General features: G+C 41.7%; 1 protein-coding gene across 1 annotated transcript; it reads left to right on the top strand.

Annotated features, from left to right (window-relative positions):
* The first annotated feature begins 1,842 nt into the window (after nucleotides 1-1,842).
* On the top strand, nucleotides 1,843-10,809 carry PSMD7 (proteasome 26S subunit, non-ATPase 7). Its single transcript, XM_060083641.1, has 7 exons — nucleotides 1,843-2,037; nucleotides 4,163-4,254; nucleotides 5,146-5,238; nucleotides 5,933-6,030; nucleotides 6,600-6,680; nucleotides 8,632-8,723; nucleotides 9,863-10,809. The coding sequence occupies exons 1-7, from the start codon at nucleotides 1,964-1,966 to the stop codon at nucleotides 10,299-10,301; spliced, it is 969 nt and encodes a 322-aa protein (XP_059939624.1). The 5' UTR covers nucleotides 1,843-1,963; the 3' UTR covers nucleotides 10,302-10,809.
* The last annotated feature ends 5,762 nt before the right edge of the window (nucleotides 10,810-16,571 follow it).

The following is a 16,571-nucleotide window of genomic DNA, read 5'->3' as shown; positions in this document are numbered from 1 at the left end:
GGGATTAAGAGGCACAAACTATTATTATAAAATAAGCTACAAGGATATATTGTACAACACAGGAAATATAGCCAATATTTTATATTAACTATAAATGGAGTATAACCTTTAAAAACTGTGAATCACTATATTGTACACCTGTAACTTATATAATATTGTACATCAACTATACCTCAATAAAAAATAAATAAATAAAAATTTAAAAATTACATTTTCTTTAAAAAAAGACAAAAACAGTCAAAGGAAAATAAAATGTATTATCCTTATGCTCTCATCAGATCCTCTTGAAGTCCAGAATTAAATGAACAAAAGAAAGTAGATTTCTTATATCTCCTTCTGCATTCCTCTGAATGAATTTAGCCCCTAAGAGTGGCTATGAAATCAGTTATGATTTCAGGTCAGTTCCATTAAAAAAGAAAAAGAAAAAATAGGACATGAAAACTACCTTCCTTATGATTTCAAGTTGTCTTCTTTATACTCTAAATATTTTAGTCCAAAAACGTGCTTCCTTTAGACTCCAATTATTATGCCTTACCTGACACATAAGAAAAATCAAAATCAATCTTTGATTTTAAAAATTAGGGGGGAAAACCCTTCCAAGGTCTTTTCAGAACAGTTACATGTCTACACTGTGTTGAATAGCATCATGTAAGAAATGAAACAAGAACATCTACTTTGAACCAGGCACTAAACACCAGCAAGCATGCTTTAACACATCACACAATGGGGCTGACTTATATTTCCTTAATTTAAAAGTTCTATCGTCGTTAAGTAGCAGCAATCATCTCATAGTCAAATCAAAAACATTAAAAGAAATGAGGAAGATGCAAAACAGTGTTCCCCAAAGTAGGAAGAGTTTATGAAATGAAAGTGAGGGGTAGCGCCCAGAAAGGGTATCAAAAGCTCCCTAATTATACTGGAAGGAGGCTAAGGTTCAGAGCAAAAATCTCCTTGTCATTCTTCAGAGAGTTCAGATCCTCTGTTGATATAGGGAAGGTAGGTGTTTAAAAACAGGATAAACAATAAATAATTCACGCTCCGGAAGTATTGTTTTTGTTTACAGAAATGGCAACTTAAAGTCAGACAGAAAACTAAACTTGCATGGATTTTAAGTCATTTGCCTTCTTCCGCAAATAAGCTCAAGTTCTCTTTTCCTACATTTCCCCTTTTAGTCTTCTTTTTTCTCTTTCCCAGCTAACTATGAAAACATATTTCCTTATTTCTTTTCGTCAATCTTTTTGTAAGTTTTTATTTTAAAATCAATCTGAATGATCTAACTCTAGGCACAAACCGCATTTTTCTAACCCTTGTTAAATGGTAAGTAATATAAAGACAGGGAAAATGTAGACAGGTTATTTGCTAAGTGTCCATGGTAAAGATTGAGGGGAAATTCCCCGACAATAAAATGATGAGATAAATTACCAAACCTACTTTAAGGGAATGCCCTAATGCTAGAGATTTAAAGTTAGTTCCTCTAAGAAATTCTGGAAGATTCTGACTAGAAGCGAAAGTGAACATTTTCTGAATGGTGAAATATTACTTATTACTATTTACATTTTTCTTAGCATCTTCTCCAGTCTTCAGATGGGGGGAGGGGGAGGGGAGCTAGTAAGGCACTGAGGTGAAAAGTCGCAGCGGGTGACAGTACAGGCCAAACACCAGGAGGTCAACCTTTATCAGTCTCCAGTGTCCTGTTAGCTTTCATGACCTGGGAAACTCGCAGCCAGTCACCGGAGGCGGGTCCCGCCTTCCCCGGCACTTCCTCTCCTCAAGGTGGCGGCGGGAGCGACAATCCGAGCCCGACGCGCGCGGCACTCTGGGAGCGGAAGAAGGAGCCGCGCGGCGGCGACCCAACCGGAAGAGGAGGAGCCGGGCCTGGAGGATCCCCGAGAATCGTTGTTGCTCTGGCCGTCGGTGTTTGCGGGTCGCGGGGAGCAGGGCCTGGCGGGCGGGGTGTGTCGCGATGCCGGAGCTGGCGGTGCAGAAGGTGGTGGTCCACCCCCTGGTGCTGCTCAGTGTGGTGGATCATTTCAATCGGTGAGCGGGCGGCACGGGGCGTCCTACCGGGGCCGGTGGCGCCGCCGCTGCTGAGTCACGGCGCGCTGGGGATGGCGCGGCGGCCGCGGGGGCGCAGATGCACCGGGGGCGGCCCTGTGTCACCGAGGGGCCCAGACCAACTCCGTTCACGAAGCCCCAAGTCACCCGGCATCGTCTCCCCCGCCGTCCAGCCGGCACTCCGGGAACTGGGCTTCTCGTTCCTTTTACCCAGTCTGTACGATGCCAGAGTATGGGAGGCAGGCTTCACTTGGCCCTGATCCCCAGGCCTCGTGCCCATCTGTCACCTCGTCCTCCCCTTTTCGCCTGAAAGACTCGGTGTCTGGTAGGAAAGCCCTTCAGACTCGCACTTTTTGCCTCTGAAGGCCGTCACCGAAATTCTGTTCTCAGTGCTCCGAAGGACTCCCTGGAAGAACTGTGGTTTTAATTTAACTTGTGAAAGTTTCCAAGTGGGACTCTGGTTTGACGATAGCTTAAAACGTAAATGTTTTAAGTTTTAAAGTCAAGTTTTTCTTTTAAAAATGAGACCGGTTGGAGATGTTGGCATTAATGAATAAGAAAACATCCCACAGATGTTTCTTCCGCCTTCGCTTGCTTGTTTTTGAGCTGTTCGTCCAGCTGGACCTGTTACACGTGCTCATAAATTTTACAAGATAATTAATTGACTTGGAAAGTTGTAAGACCCAGTTGGGAGCATCTGCAAAGTCATAGTTGCTAAGTGCCCATCCTCTTAAAACTTGCTCTGTACAACTCCCAGTTCAACCAGAGCCAAAACCAAACTCAAGACTCCTGTGAGGTTTAGGGTCCCCAGTTCAGTTCTATTGCTTTGTAGCACCCTTAGCCTAACAGGATATGCGAGCTTTCCCACTGTACAATGATTAGTATTTTTCTCCCGTAGGATACCAGAGGTACTAAGAGGGCAAGCATCTTTTCAGTTCTGTTCAGTAAATTCAGCAGACACTTGTTAAGGGCATAGTGAAGGCAGACACTGCAAGCTGCTGTGTCAGACAATTGCAGGGTTTTTTAAAACGCAAATGGATTTTTGTAGATCAAAAGAAAAGCCCATGAGTGTGGAAGTTTCCTTTGAACTTAGATTTCCCAAAAAATTAGAACCACGAGAGTACAGAATCTTTCACCTTGTTTGATCCAAACCCAGAATCCTTAACTTTGTTTGGTCCAAAACCTAAATATAGTAAGCATTTATAAATTTGCCAAACCATATGTTTAGATAAAATACAATTAAATCAGTATGAAACCAGCAACTGTTAAGGAATTGTAGTTCATTTCACAGTGACTTTTGTCTTTGCTTTGAACATAGAATTGTTTTGTTTCTGTATGTTACAATTGTTAGTGGTTAAAGGAGAATTCTACATGATGACCAATGAAATGAGATATAAGTGAAACACTTGCAGTTCCTTAGGACAAAAATCATTGAGGAGGTTTGATATGGAAATAAATATTCTGAAGTAGTCTTTCTGGTTCATTGAACCCTCCTTCCAGTATGATTAGTCACCAGCTCACTTCCAACTTCTGCATAATTAAGCCATTCAGAGACCACAAATGGCACACACATGCTTCTGGGTCAGAATCATTTTCTGAGCCCCTAAATGGTACAAAGAATTATAACATCTATTGGGGCTTGTTGACATAGATGTTCCAGAGAAGAGTTGGCAAGCTGGACCATAAAACTGGTTCAACTTTAGCATCTTTATCCCTGAAAAGATTTGAGGACAGAGAAGATGGGGAAAATTTAAAAGAGAAAGGTAAGCTGCAGAGGAAAAAATAAAATTAAATGTGATTTCAAACACCAGTCAACATTTAAAACCTTAAGATCTGGGGAGTTTTCATTTTCTCCATTTTAAATTTCTATAAAGTTTGAGATTTTTTTCCAAGCATGTCTTTCTTTGTAGTCAGCAGTGAAATTGCCAGTGTCCAAAGTTCATGAATTACCCATTATATTTATTAGAATTATTAAGGACTAACCCCTTATATTCGTTTAGTGGGATTAGTTCCCAGATAAGCTAAATTGTATCTGTACCATTGCTATTTCCTGTTGGTCCACTTCTGTCTGTGCCCATCCAGACTGACCTTCTGTTTTCTCATTCAGAATAGGCAAGGTTGGAAACCAGAAGCGTGTTGTTGGTGTGCTTTTGGGGTCATGGCAAAAGAAAGTTCTCGATGTATCCAACAGCTTTGCAGGTAAAAGAAAAATTTGTCAATTATACCTCAGTTTTTTAAAAAATAAATAGGAAAATTTTACATTTTCTGAGTATGGTTAAAATGTCAGTTAACTTTTAAAAAGAAAGAAACTTTCGTGGTCTCCATTTTTTATTATAACCAAGCAATTCTATTTCAGAATTGCTTAAGTATAGAAAAGGGAGGCTAAAGGCTACACACTGAGCTGGATAGTAAATATTTAAAACTTGCAGGCCATACAGTCTCCATTGCAACAGCTCAGCTCTGCTAATGTAGCAGGAAAGCAACTATAGACAGCATGTAGACAAACTAATAGCTATATTGCAGTAAAACTATTAAAATAGGCAGCGGGTGTAGTTTGTCAACCCCTGTACTAAACTATTAACCATGGTTATGGGTAGGCAAGGGGGAGATAAAGACCTTATCTTTTACACTGTTTCATAAATCTTTATAAGAATGTATCCATATATTTTATGATTGAAGCAACAATAATAAAGAACAACAAAATAATTCCTGGCATGGCTGCTAGACTAGCAGTCACTAACTCCAGTGTCTAAAAGGATCAGGCAGTAATGTAATTTGCCAGACAGGAATATTAGGAAGTGATGGAGCTTTTAGCAAAGTGAAGAATGTGTCCTTTTCAAAGGGGGTGGCTTCTGTCTGGCCCTAGCCAGTTGTTGCTGGTCTTCCCGTTTTTCAAGAGAACCTGGAGGTCTGGATTTGTATGTGAAATCTTCCAGTTTTTACTAAAAGCAACTCAAAAATAATTTTAGTACTGTGTTGGACAAACCAAAGAAATGGATCAGATCTGGCCTAGGGGTCTACAGTTGTGATATGTGCCCTTAGAGTTCTGTCTAGCACCCTAAACTGTTTTTTGGGTTTTTTTCTCTCTAGTCCCTTTTGATGAAGACGACAAAGATGATTCTGTCTGGTTTTTAGACCACGATTATTTGGAAAACATGTATGGAATGTTTAAGAAGGTCAATGGTAGGTGGCATTGTGGCACGTGTGTGTGTGTGTGTGCATGCGCGTGCGCGCGTGTGCCCATAATGCCTTTTCTAAATATTCACTTTTCTTTGTTTAATGTCACAGGCCCTTTCACTTAGCTAGACTGAAGTAAGACTAGTGGTGGTAGAGGAATGAGGTAGAATAAATGAGAAACTAGAGTAGCAATTTAAGGCCAGCTAGACCACCTAGGCTTCAGGGCAGAGAGCTAGCCCTCTACAGCAGAAAAGCAAAGAATGGTCAAATAAAATCCACCTGCCCTAGAGCTTTAGTACCACCAGGGTAAATATCTCTGTTACATGTGTCGCTTTCATTTTATTTCATTTCAGCAACCACATTGCTTTGGAAACGTTTATTCCCACAACACTCACAGTTGTAATCTATGTGACGTGAACTTGAATTTGTTTATATATTGCCTTGGAATTGTTTTCTAGTTGTTTCATGTATGACTGGTCTCCTAAACTAGTCTGAGATATGTATATATCTAGATTTCCCCTGCTGTTTATTTTCTGAGAATCCTGTTTTTGAGTTTTAGATTTCATAGGTATGTCAAGGTTTAGATGTCTGGAATTTCTGTAAAAGCTAGAGAACATAACTACTGGAGTTCTTACCCTTTTTGAGGGAAATACATAGATCTTTATGTAACAATTCAAAGCCACTAATTTTTCCTTCCCAGCCAGAGAAAGAATAGTTGGGTGGTACCACACAGGCCCTAAACTACACAAGAATGACATCGCCATCAATGAACTCATGAAAAGATACTGCCCTAACTCAGTAAGTGCACTCCGTCTTTAAAACTCTTGACTCATATTCGTTGCCAGCTAACTCAAGAAAAAGCATCCTAGGAAGGATTTGGATAATGAATCAGTTCACCACTTTTTCTCTATAAGCTTGTGTTAATTTGCAGTGTTTTGTGTAGTATACGGTAACCCAGTGTATTTAGTAAATTAAACATCTGTTCAGTGCTAGGTATGTAAGTTATCTTCCTTAATCCTCTCAGTAACTGTATGAGATTGTTATCCTCTTTACAATGAGAAAACTGAGGTTCAGAATGGTTAGTAAGGTCTTCTCAGTGTGGGGCTGGGATTAAAATGCCGGCTGTCTGGACTCTAATCTCCTTCTGCTTGATGACTTCACTATACTACCTCTCAGCTTGTTAATGGAAGGGGTTGAAGAGCAGAGCAAATAGGATAATTTGAAATGTAAAGTTATTTTTTTTCCTGAAAATTCTGGCTTATATCTGGTTGAATGAATGGAAAAGCTTCGGTAATCATCAGAATGGCTGCAGTTATTCCTTACGTGCTCAGTATGAGGTGATTTGCTCTGATTTGTTTTTCTGCCAGGTATTGGTCATCATTGACGTGAAACCAAAGGACTTGGGACTGCCCACAGAAGCATATATTTCGGTGGAAGAAGTTCATGATGTAAGTCATCTTGCTGTGAGCCTAGGAGATTAGATTTGCTACTTTTAGGGCCATTGGGTTTGTTTTTTTTTTCCATTTTCAAGTCAACAGATACTTTATAACAAAGAAAAGGTTATTGGTTTCTGTCAATAGTTTGATATTATGTTTTTTTCCCCCAAATTTGAGTCACCAAATTTTAGAAATAGAGAGGACCATAGAAATCTAAAGTCCCCTTTTACAAATGAAATTGAGACCAAAGTAGTCAAATGATTGCCCAGAGATGTTCTCAGCAAAGTAAATGCAGAGCCCAGTGAGCTTGGTCTTAATCTAATGCAGTTTCCACTGTTAGCCCACCTATATAGTGACTGTATTAACTATCTAGTCTATAGCCAATCCCTATAGACTAGATCCTAGGTTTTCAAATCGAGTAAGTCAGAGCTGCCAGGAGCTAGACGGCAAAACCCATCTGTATGACTTGACACCTGTATAGTCAGCTCCATGGCATTCAGTACCAGCTATGTGGTCTGTTAGCTTGTTTCTTGGGTATGGACATGAATAGCTGCCAGAATAGCTTTTCTCTATTTCCAAGAAAATTGAACTCAAATTCTAGGATAGGATTTGATGTGAAATTGTATATGAGTTTTGTTTTGAGTATAAAATATTTGCACTTAGGGTGTGCAAAGAGCTCAGTCTTGAATTTCCAAAGTTGAACGGACAGACTAAAGGCTGTCTTTCTTCCTTATGGTTATCCATATATTCAGTTTTAAAATCTGGAAAAGGCTTTGTTAAGTTAGTTCCCTGCAGAGCTCTATGCTCCTATTTCTCTTTGCCTTGCTACCAGAGAGCTTAGATCCAAATGTATTGCCTAGTTGCAGTAAGACTCTTATCCCTGGTCTTGATACAGTTGTTATAAGTTAAATTTTACCCTGCCTCTTTCAAAAGGAATTAGAGGCTGCTTATATATACGCATGCACATGCACGCACGCACAAACACACACACACCAATGAAACAAGATCTTTTAAAAGAGGATGGAGGGGATGTAAGGGGTCATATAATAAGATGAAGCCAGGGAAAATCAGTACATGAAAAGACATGCCACGAAGTCCTGCACGAGTGTTGAAGGCTCTGACCATCCTAGCATACAAAGCCAAGAGGAAGATGCCATTTGCAGGATTCACACTGTCCTGGGTAAAATAACAACAGCTAATGTTTATACCACTTAGTGTAAGTGAAGTGACTTTCCCAAGATCTCACTGCTCCTTTATCACACATGGCAGAGCCAGGCTTTGAATCTAAGCAGCCTGGCTAGAGTCTGTGCACTCACTGCTGTGCTGTCGTGCCTCGCACACATTTTACAGCCTTTATAGGAGATGTACAGCCTCTTCTGGCACTAGATCTGATAAAAGTTTCTCCTGAGTCCCATCAAGGAATCACTAAGTGATACAGCAAACCACATCCACTAATGGGTTCCTTGACTAATTCAGGTCACCAGAGAATCAGTTATTCTAACCACATTGCTTTGGTGCTCTGACCATTTGACCCAAGGGACAACAGATGGTTAAAAATTTATCTTCTGACATGAGCTTGCCTCAAGTACAGGTGTTCTGAATATTGTCTATTTTAGAATGAACGCTTATAAGTCCTTAAAATTTAGCCAAATCAAGACTTCCCTGATGTTAATCTCTACTGCAGGCTTGAGAGAATATCAAGATCTTCCTTAGAAATAAACTAATGATGATTCCCCACTACACCTCCTCCCTGAGCAGGACCACTGTGACTTCAGCTTAGAAGTCACAGTGCTTTGAAAGCTTTCAAAGCAAACTTTACCCACCCTTGCCATGAAAAAGCCAGTAATGACACCCATGAAAGTGATTTGACTTAAAGCAGAAGAATCAAGGCATGAAACGGAACATGTGCCAGTTTGTTCGTTTGTTTGTAAGTAAATAACTGTAGTTAATTCTCCTCTCCCAGGATGGAACTCCAACCTCAAAAACATTTGAGCATGTGACCAGTGAAATTGGAGCAGAGGAAGCTGAGGAAGTCGGAGTTGAACACTTGTTACGGTGAGACTTCAGGACAGCATCAGAACCAGCAGCAGCCCAAGAAGCTGCTCAGTGTAAAGAAGAGATCTGTATCAGGAATAGGGAGACCTGGGTTCTAGTCCTGGGTCATCTCTAAAGTGTCCTGAGTTATGATTTATGAGCTTGTGGACAGCACACCTTGTCTGGAAGCTGTAATGCTGGCTGTGACGGGAACAGATGTGTGAATTATTTAAAAGCAAACTTGTGCTCTTTCAGTGTACCTCCTTTTCAGTGACTGTAGCTAGCCAGTTTTCTGCAGAGAATCTGCATCTTGGACTGGGATGGATGGATTGATTGATTTAAATTTATATTTTATTTATTTTTGGCTGCATTGGGTCTTCATTGCTGCACGTGGGCTTTCTCTCGTTGCGGCGAGCAGGGACTACTCTTCGTTGCTGTGCGTGGGCTTCTCACTGCCGTGGCTTCTCCTGTTGCAAGGCGCAGGCTCTAGGCACGTGGGCTTCAGTAGTTGTGGCACACAGACTCAGTAGTTGTGGCTCGCGGGCTCTAGAATGCAGGCTCAGTAGTTGTGGCACACGGGCTTAGTTGCTCTGCGACATGTGGGATCTTCCTAGGCCAGGGCTCGAACCCACATCCCCTGCATTGGCAGGCGGATTCTTAACCACTGCCACCAGGGAAGCCCTGGGGTTTTATTTTTAAATCCTCTGTTTACATAACCCTGACTTACTTGAAATGATCATAGATTTTTTCAAACAATAAGATTCCTTCCAGTTCAAAAAGTTACTGCGGACTGATTTAAAAGCTTCTCCCAACATCATATAGATGCAGGTGGAGAAAATGCCACCCTTTTTAGGAACAGGGAACTTGAAGTGGAGAGGGTTTTTTTTTTTGTTTTTGTTTTTTAGTGAAAATGATTTCATTTTAGTTCTCTCTTTTCTTTTGAAAAATGCCCTGTGATGAGAAAGATAAAACATATTCCTCCAAATGAAAACAAGATTAAGGCAATTTTACTCAAATCTTTATAAAATGGGGAAGTAACATTTTTCCTTTGGAAAACTTGCCCCTCCTCACAAACTTAGTATTTCCTTAGAATGTGAAAATCTGCGTGATTTTACAGGACACTGATGTATTTTCCTGCCCTTTCTTGTGGGTTCCTACAGAGACATCAAAGACACTACAGTGGGCACTCTTTCCCAGCGGATCACAAACCAGGTCCATGGTTTGAAGGGACTCAATTCCAAGCTTCTGGATATCAGGAGCTACCTGGAGAAAGTGGCCACAGGCAAGCTGCCCATCAACCATCAGATCATCTACCAGCTGCAGGACGTCTTCAACCTGCTGCCAGATGTCAGCCTGCAGGAGTTTGTCAAGGCCTTTTACCTGAAGACCAATGACCAGATGGTGGTGGTGTATTTGGCCTCGCTGATCCGTTCCGTGGTCGCCTTGCACAACCTCATCAACAACAAGATCGCCAACCGGGACGCAGAGAAGAAAGAAGGGCAGGAAAAAGAAGACAGCAAAAAGGATAGAAAAGATGACAAAGAGAAAGATAAGGAAAAGAGTGATGTAAAGAAAGAAGAGAAAAAGGAGAAAAAATAAAACATGTAGCTTTTTAATTTGTAAATTAAAATCTTATAAACTAACTCATTGTGCCGCCAGAGGGTTCTTTTCACTTTAAGTGCAAAAGCTGTATTGATGAGAGCTCTCTGGATAGAGGGACTAATCTTGTACCTGAACTGCAGCTCAGGCTGCTCTGAGTTGGGAATGTGATAGCTCAGGCTTCAGACTGTGTGAGAAAAGTGAAGAGACATAAACGTAACATTTTTGGTACTCTTCCTGCTTTTATCTATAAGACCAGGAGTTGAATTTTCCCCATCTCAAGAGACTCTTGGGGTCTGTTTCTGGCAGTCTGCAAAATTGCAAAATGGAATGCACGAATTCCATAAGTACTCTGCCTCAGAACACCCTGAGGTCTGCCCCTCTGGACTCTTGAGAATACCACCCCACGGGACTTCTTGGACCCGTAGCTCTGGCATTCTCGGGGCTTGGGATCCATCTCAAGATATTGTTTACCTTCGAAGACACAATTAAATGGCTTGGTTTTTAAGTCTGTGTTCTGGTCGTTTTTGACTCTGGGTGTGGTGATCCGTTGTTTTCAGAAGCAACCAAGACGATCTTTAATTGAAGCTGCGTTAAAGAATTATTTTAGACTGAATCTTTTATGAAAGCACTTCATTCCTTTAAAAACAGACAGCTGTAGGGAGGAGAGCTCTCAACTGAGCCCAGAAGACCTGTGTCCTAGTTAAGGCCTCAGATTCCTCATCTGTGAAGTCCCTAGAACAGTTTTTTATAAGAGACACATTCACTTACTATTGCAGTAGGTCTAAGTACATCAGGCCACAAGGTTAGTGGGGGTGGAACAAAGACTCCCCAAAGTGTTCAAGATACTTAATCATTTGACTCACAGCTGTCACTTGGATATTAATTTCCTTTCTTGAGCGATTAGAACCTCCCTAAGAGTTCTCTAATGCTCCATATGGACTGTCAATGTTCAGTTATTTAAGAATATAATAGCACTAAAACTAAGTCAGTGGAATTTCATAAACCACTTCATAATGTTATAATGCCTCAAAGTTACTGGAAGCATCCATTTTTAATCCACAGACCTGCCTGCCAAAGAACTAGTTGAAATTTGGGGGCTGATGTAGAGCTGATCTTTTATCCTACATAAGTAGGAGCACCCACATCAGTGGTCTCTTCAAGGTTCATTAAGATTCTGAGAAAAATAGTAAAGGGAAAAAAACTAGAGAACCAAGTTTTGTCTACTGCAGCAGTCAAAAGTCAGATGGTTGGTACATCTAACCGAATAAAAGAAATGTGAAATACATAGTTCAAAGTTTGAGATGCATGAGATGCATTTAAAATGACAGAAGTGTGTTGAAGTTTTTCAGATTTGGTTGCCATGTTTAGAACAGACTGAGAAAGGGGAACTTTTTCCACGGTGGGCAGGAAAGAGCCGGGATGCAATGATTCTGAGGCTAGGCAGGGGGAAGGAGGAGAATGTCATCCCAAAGAGTGGGCCCTTTATGTAGGATCGGGGGCAACTTGAGACCATACAGGATCATATCCACCTTTAGTAGTATAATCTGCACTTAAAAAGCTTTCCCAGGGCTTCCCTGGTGGCACAGTGGTTGAGAGGCCGCCTGCCGATGCAGGGGACACGGGTTCGTGCCCCGGTCTGGGAGGATCCCACATGCCGCGGAGCGGCTGGGCCCGTGAGCCATGGCCGCTGAGCCTGCGCTTCCGGAGCCTGTGCTCCGCAAAGGGAGAGGCCACAACAGTGAGAGGCCCGCGTACCGCAAAAAAAAAAAAAAAAAAAAAAAAAAAAAAAAAAAGCTTTCCCAGGGTCTAACAGGACAATGCCACAGGCTTTTAAGTTTGTCACCGTTTGATAAATTGCAATGTCTATTGAGCATATAAGAACATGGGAATACCCAGGCCTTGTTATATTTAATAGTTTGAGCCACATGTGGCAAAATTGACTTCTACCTTCCTAACAGGCTCTTCAGTTCCTACTTCTAACAAAATTCATTTGTAGCCTCTAGAGTCACGTAGGCTCATTTTCTAAGGCAAAATTGCTGCCAGCCTATATAAGGGGGGCGAGCTTTGTAAGAATATTGATGAAGTCTTGCTTATACAAATAGCAGCTGACTTGACTGCAAAACCCATGGCCCTCACCTAAAATAAAGCCATGTGTTTGGATAGCTCAGCAGTCTCAAGATGAGATTTCTAAACTACTTCTGTTGTTTTTGAACACATTGAAAAAGTATCCTAGAAAAAGTCTGATCCCAATTCTGGACCTCATATCCAGAGTTATGACATTCCCTTCCTTCCATTTTCAAAACATTCCATGATGACTTAGGGAGTTCAGGCTGCTCCCGCTACACACATTACAGAGAGGAGGGCATTTATTCCTTACTAGTTTTCTGTCTGATAACTGACATCTGAAATATCCCTAAACTTAGAGGTCAGTTATCCTTAGTGAAAAGATGGGGCTTCCCTGGTGGTGCAGTGGTTGAGAATCGGCCTGCCAATGCAGGGGACATGGGTTCGAGCCCTGGTCCGGGAAGATCCCACATGCTGCAGAGCAACTAAGCCTGTGCGCCACAACTACTGAGCCTGCACTCTAGAGCCCACGAGCCACAACTACTAAGCCCGTGTTCCACAACTCCTGAAGCCTGCGCGCCTAGAGCCCGTGCTCCACAACAAAAGAAGCCACTGCAGTGAGAGGCCCGTGCACCACAGCGAAGAGCTGCCCCTGCTCGCTGCAACTAGAGAAAGCCCGCGCACAGCAACGAAGACCCAGTGCAGCCAAAAATAAATAAATAAATAAATTTATTTTTTAAAAAAAGATGGATACTATCAGGGTGGAACAACAGCTTTGGGCCCACTAATTAGTTAAATGTTCTTTCATTTTACTCAGATCATCAATCACTAAAGGGACAAACGGAAGTAATCGTCATTGAAGGACTACCATATTACTTCTCCAATGTGCCAGATGCAAAGTAAACCTTTCCAGAGGGAATTAGCAGCCCCAGAATCTCACTCCCGTTTCTGGAGGACCCTCTAGCTGTGAGAACTTAGCCGTGCACAATTACCTTCACTTCAAATAAAAGAACTTATTAACACAGGTCCTCATAAAAGAATGAAAGATCCTATTCACTTGGAAGTTATGAACAGGCCTTTTCTTCTACCATTTTCCCACGAAAAGATCTATGAAGCAGAAATGACCTGAGAATGAATTTGTGGTTGCTAACCAAACTACTCCATCTGCCCCTGACACAGGAAATAGGAAGGATATGGGACGTGTTGGGAAAGTAGAGAAGCATCTGATTTATGTGACCCACAAGAGAATATCTCTACAGCTTCCCTAAACAAATTCATTCCAAATTTTTATACATAATATAGGCAAGTGCTGATTTCCGTATCTGTGCCTTTCAACTCTCAGCATTTATCTATTTTGCCTGGAAGCAGCACTGAGTTCATATCCTTCAAAAACAACAACAACAACAAAAAAAACTAATGGCTATTCCCATTAGGGGAGTAGGTATAAAAATGACTCTGGAAGCAGGGAAATGGAAGTAGGGAAAGAAAACAGAGGAAAAGAAAGGAAGAGGAAACTACATTAGTTAGTGTGTTTCCAAGTCCTAAGTCAAGAGAAATCTTTCTCTGAGCATTCCTCTTTCGAGCCAATCTGTTCTTCAACACTAGATGGCACCATTGACTAATCTCATCGTGGCAAGAGAATCATTTGATTGCCAGTTCAACATGGAATTGGGAACCATCCCCTGAGTTGCTTCCCACCACTTCTGCTTTTGGCTGCAACCATCCCGGCTAGACTTTGAGGGAATCCGGAGAGCATATGGGTGCAAAAAAATTGGGTCAAGTTGCCACACCTTCACCCCTGCTGTACTCTACTATACACTACTGCTTGGGCAATAAATATACAAGGTTTTTCTCTGCCCTTCGGATAGTTCATGCTTTGATTTTCCTCTCTACTGATACCACTCCTGATTTCTTTAAGGGCCATATCCAGTGGAGTGCTGGTAAATGTGTAACAACCAGGTCTCTAAAAAAGAGGAGAAAGGATGTTGATTTGTGGCCTTTGCCAATTTCCCTGGTGTAAATACTCCCACCATGGCTGATTTCAAAACCAACATGAATTGGGAAAAGATGCATATTAGCACAACATTACATACTATTACCTAAATATGGATACAAGAGCTAAAAATAGCCTCAAGAACACAGATGATAGTAAACCATAGTAAAATGATTAAGCTATGATGCATAGTATTTATTACCCTTTTCAGATATCATTTATTTCACTGTAAATTTATACAATGTGCCTACTGCATGAGAATCTCTGCTAATCTGTGTTTTTAAGAAATAGGTGGTCTCTGCACATATGGAAGTTAGAGAACCTTTATTTTGATGTAGATAAACCTACCAACTTTTTGCCTTATCATTAGCACTTTGTGGATCATATTTAAGAAGTCTTTTCCCAGCTCAAGATCTCTTCTCATACATATATGTCTATTACACTCCACAAAGTATCTTCCTTCTCTGCAACTTAGCACCAGTGTCTACCTCTCTCTATATGCTACAGCTAGTATCTGATCAATGATAACATAATTTGGCTAAACTTTTAACCAAAATAACCAACTAACATCCTCAGTTCATCTATTATCCCCACCTTCCTCATTTTCAACCCTGGCTTTATCCCTACCTCTTACCCCACAGCAGATAAGGACTCCAGTACTGTATCACACACTTGAAAGTTGCTAAGAGAGTAGCTCTTAAATGTTCTCACCACATCCCAGACTTAAATGGTCTCAACAACAACAACAAAGTGCTAACTATGTGAGGTGATGGATGCATCAACTAACCTTATTGTGGTAATCATTGTGCAATATATACATGAATCAAGTCACCACATTATACACCTTAAACTAACACGTTATATCAATTGTATCTCAATAAAGCTGGAAAAAAAATACTTATCTAGGGGTTTCCTGTAGCCCATGGCAGACAGCCGATGCCTCAAGGATCTCTGCCCCTGTTCAAGAGTAGGGACGGGGGACTTCCCTGGCGGTCCAGTGGTTAAGACTCTGCACTTCAAATGCAGGGGGTGCAGGTTTGATCCCTGGTCGGGTAACTAAGATCCCACATGCTGCACGGTACGGCCAAAAGGTAAAAAATAAAAAATAAAATTAAAAAATATTTTTAAAAAAAGAGTAGGGACAGGATAAAAGTTTAATGCATATGCTACTTCTCCCCCACCCCATAATACCCCATATTTTAACCAATGTGAACCAAGCACAAGAGTTGGCAAACAACCACGACTATAAAAACCAAAAGTTCAAGGATGAAATTAATTCCCTCCCGGAAGAAAAGGACACTTCTATACCCACAACTCACCAGGGCCCAGATGCTCACGAGGGAGGCACCACCAAGGTGGGAGATGTGCCTCTTGAACCAACCCCCATGGGGGTCCTGGGGTTGCAAAGGCCGTCCTTCAGGTGTATTCACTGCTGCAATGGCACCATCTATCCTACTGCTCACCCTGTGATTGTACAGAAAATGGACCCAAAATTGTCCTTGAGACTGGGTTTGGCTGGAAGCCCAGATAAGAATGAATAACAACCCAAGGCAGAGCACCACAGTCCCAGGCTGGGCCAGACCCAAGGCCTCTGAGGCCATCAGTGCTACCTGGGAAGTGATGTCAGGCCATGGGCTGGGGGCGGGGATTGAAATGACTCCCACTTCCCAGTATTTTCTTTCCCCAAGAAAAGGAAGAAGAGTGATACTTGTACCTTTCTGCCTATATTCCTGGTTAGTGTGATTTTTTGAACTACAGGTAATCTCCATGCCATGGCTCTTTCATTATTAAAAACCATGGCCACATTCAAGACCTGGGACTTGGAAGAAATGCTGATCCAAGGACATTTAATCTGACCTAGGATAGTGTATTAGTTATCTATTACTGCATAACAAATTACCATAAACTTTAGCAGCTTAAAACAATACATATTAGTATCTCACAGTTTCTCTGGGTCAGGAGCCCAGGCAGGGCCTAGCTGGGTCCTCTGCTCAGCGATGCTCACAGAAGGCCATCAAGGTGTTGGCTGGGCTGCTGCCGTCTCAAGGTTCTAAGAGCGTGTAGTTGCTGGCAGGATTCATTTCCTCACGGGCTGTTGGGCTGAGGGCCTCAGTTCCTCGCTGGCTGTTGACACAAAGGGGCCCTCAGTCCCTTGCCATGTGGGCCTCCCCACTATGGCGGCTTGCTTCATCGAAGTACACAAGCCAAGA

The sequence above is a fragment of the Mesoplodon densirostris genome, chromosome 19, assembly GCF_025265405.1.
Source record: "Mesoplodon densirostris isolate mMesDen1 chromosome 19, mMesDen1 primary haplotype, whole genome shotgun sequence".
NCBI lineage: Eukaryota > Metazoa > Chordata > Mammalia > Artiodactyla > Ziphiidae > Mesoplodon > Mesoplodon densirostris.
The sequence above is the reverse complement of the archived record's forward strand: the minus strand, read 5'-3'. Positions and strand labels throughout refer to the sequence as shown.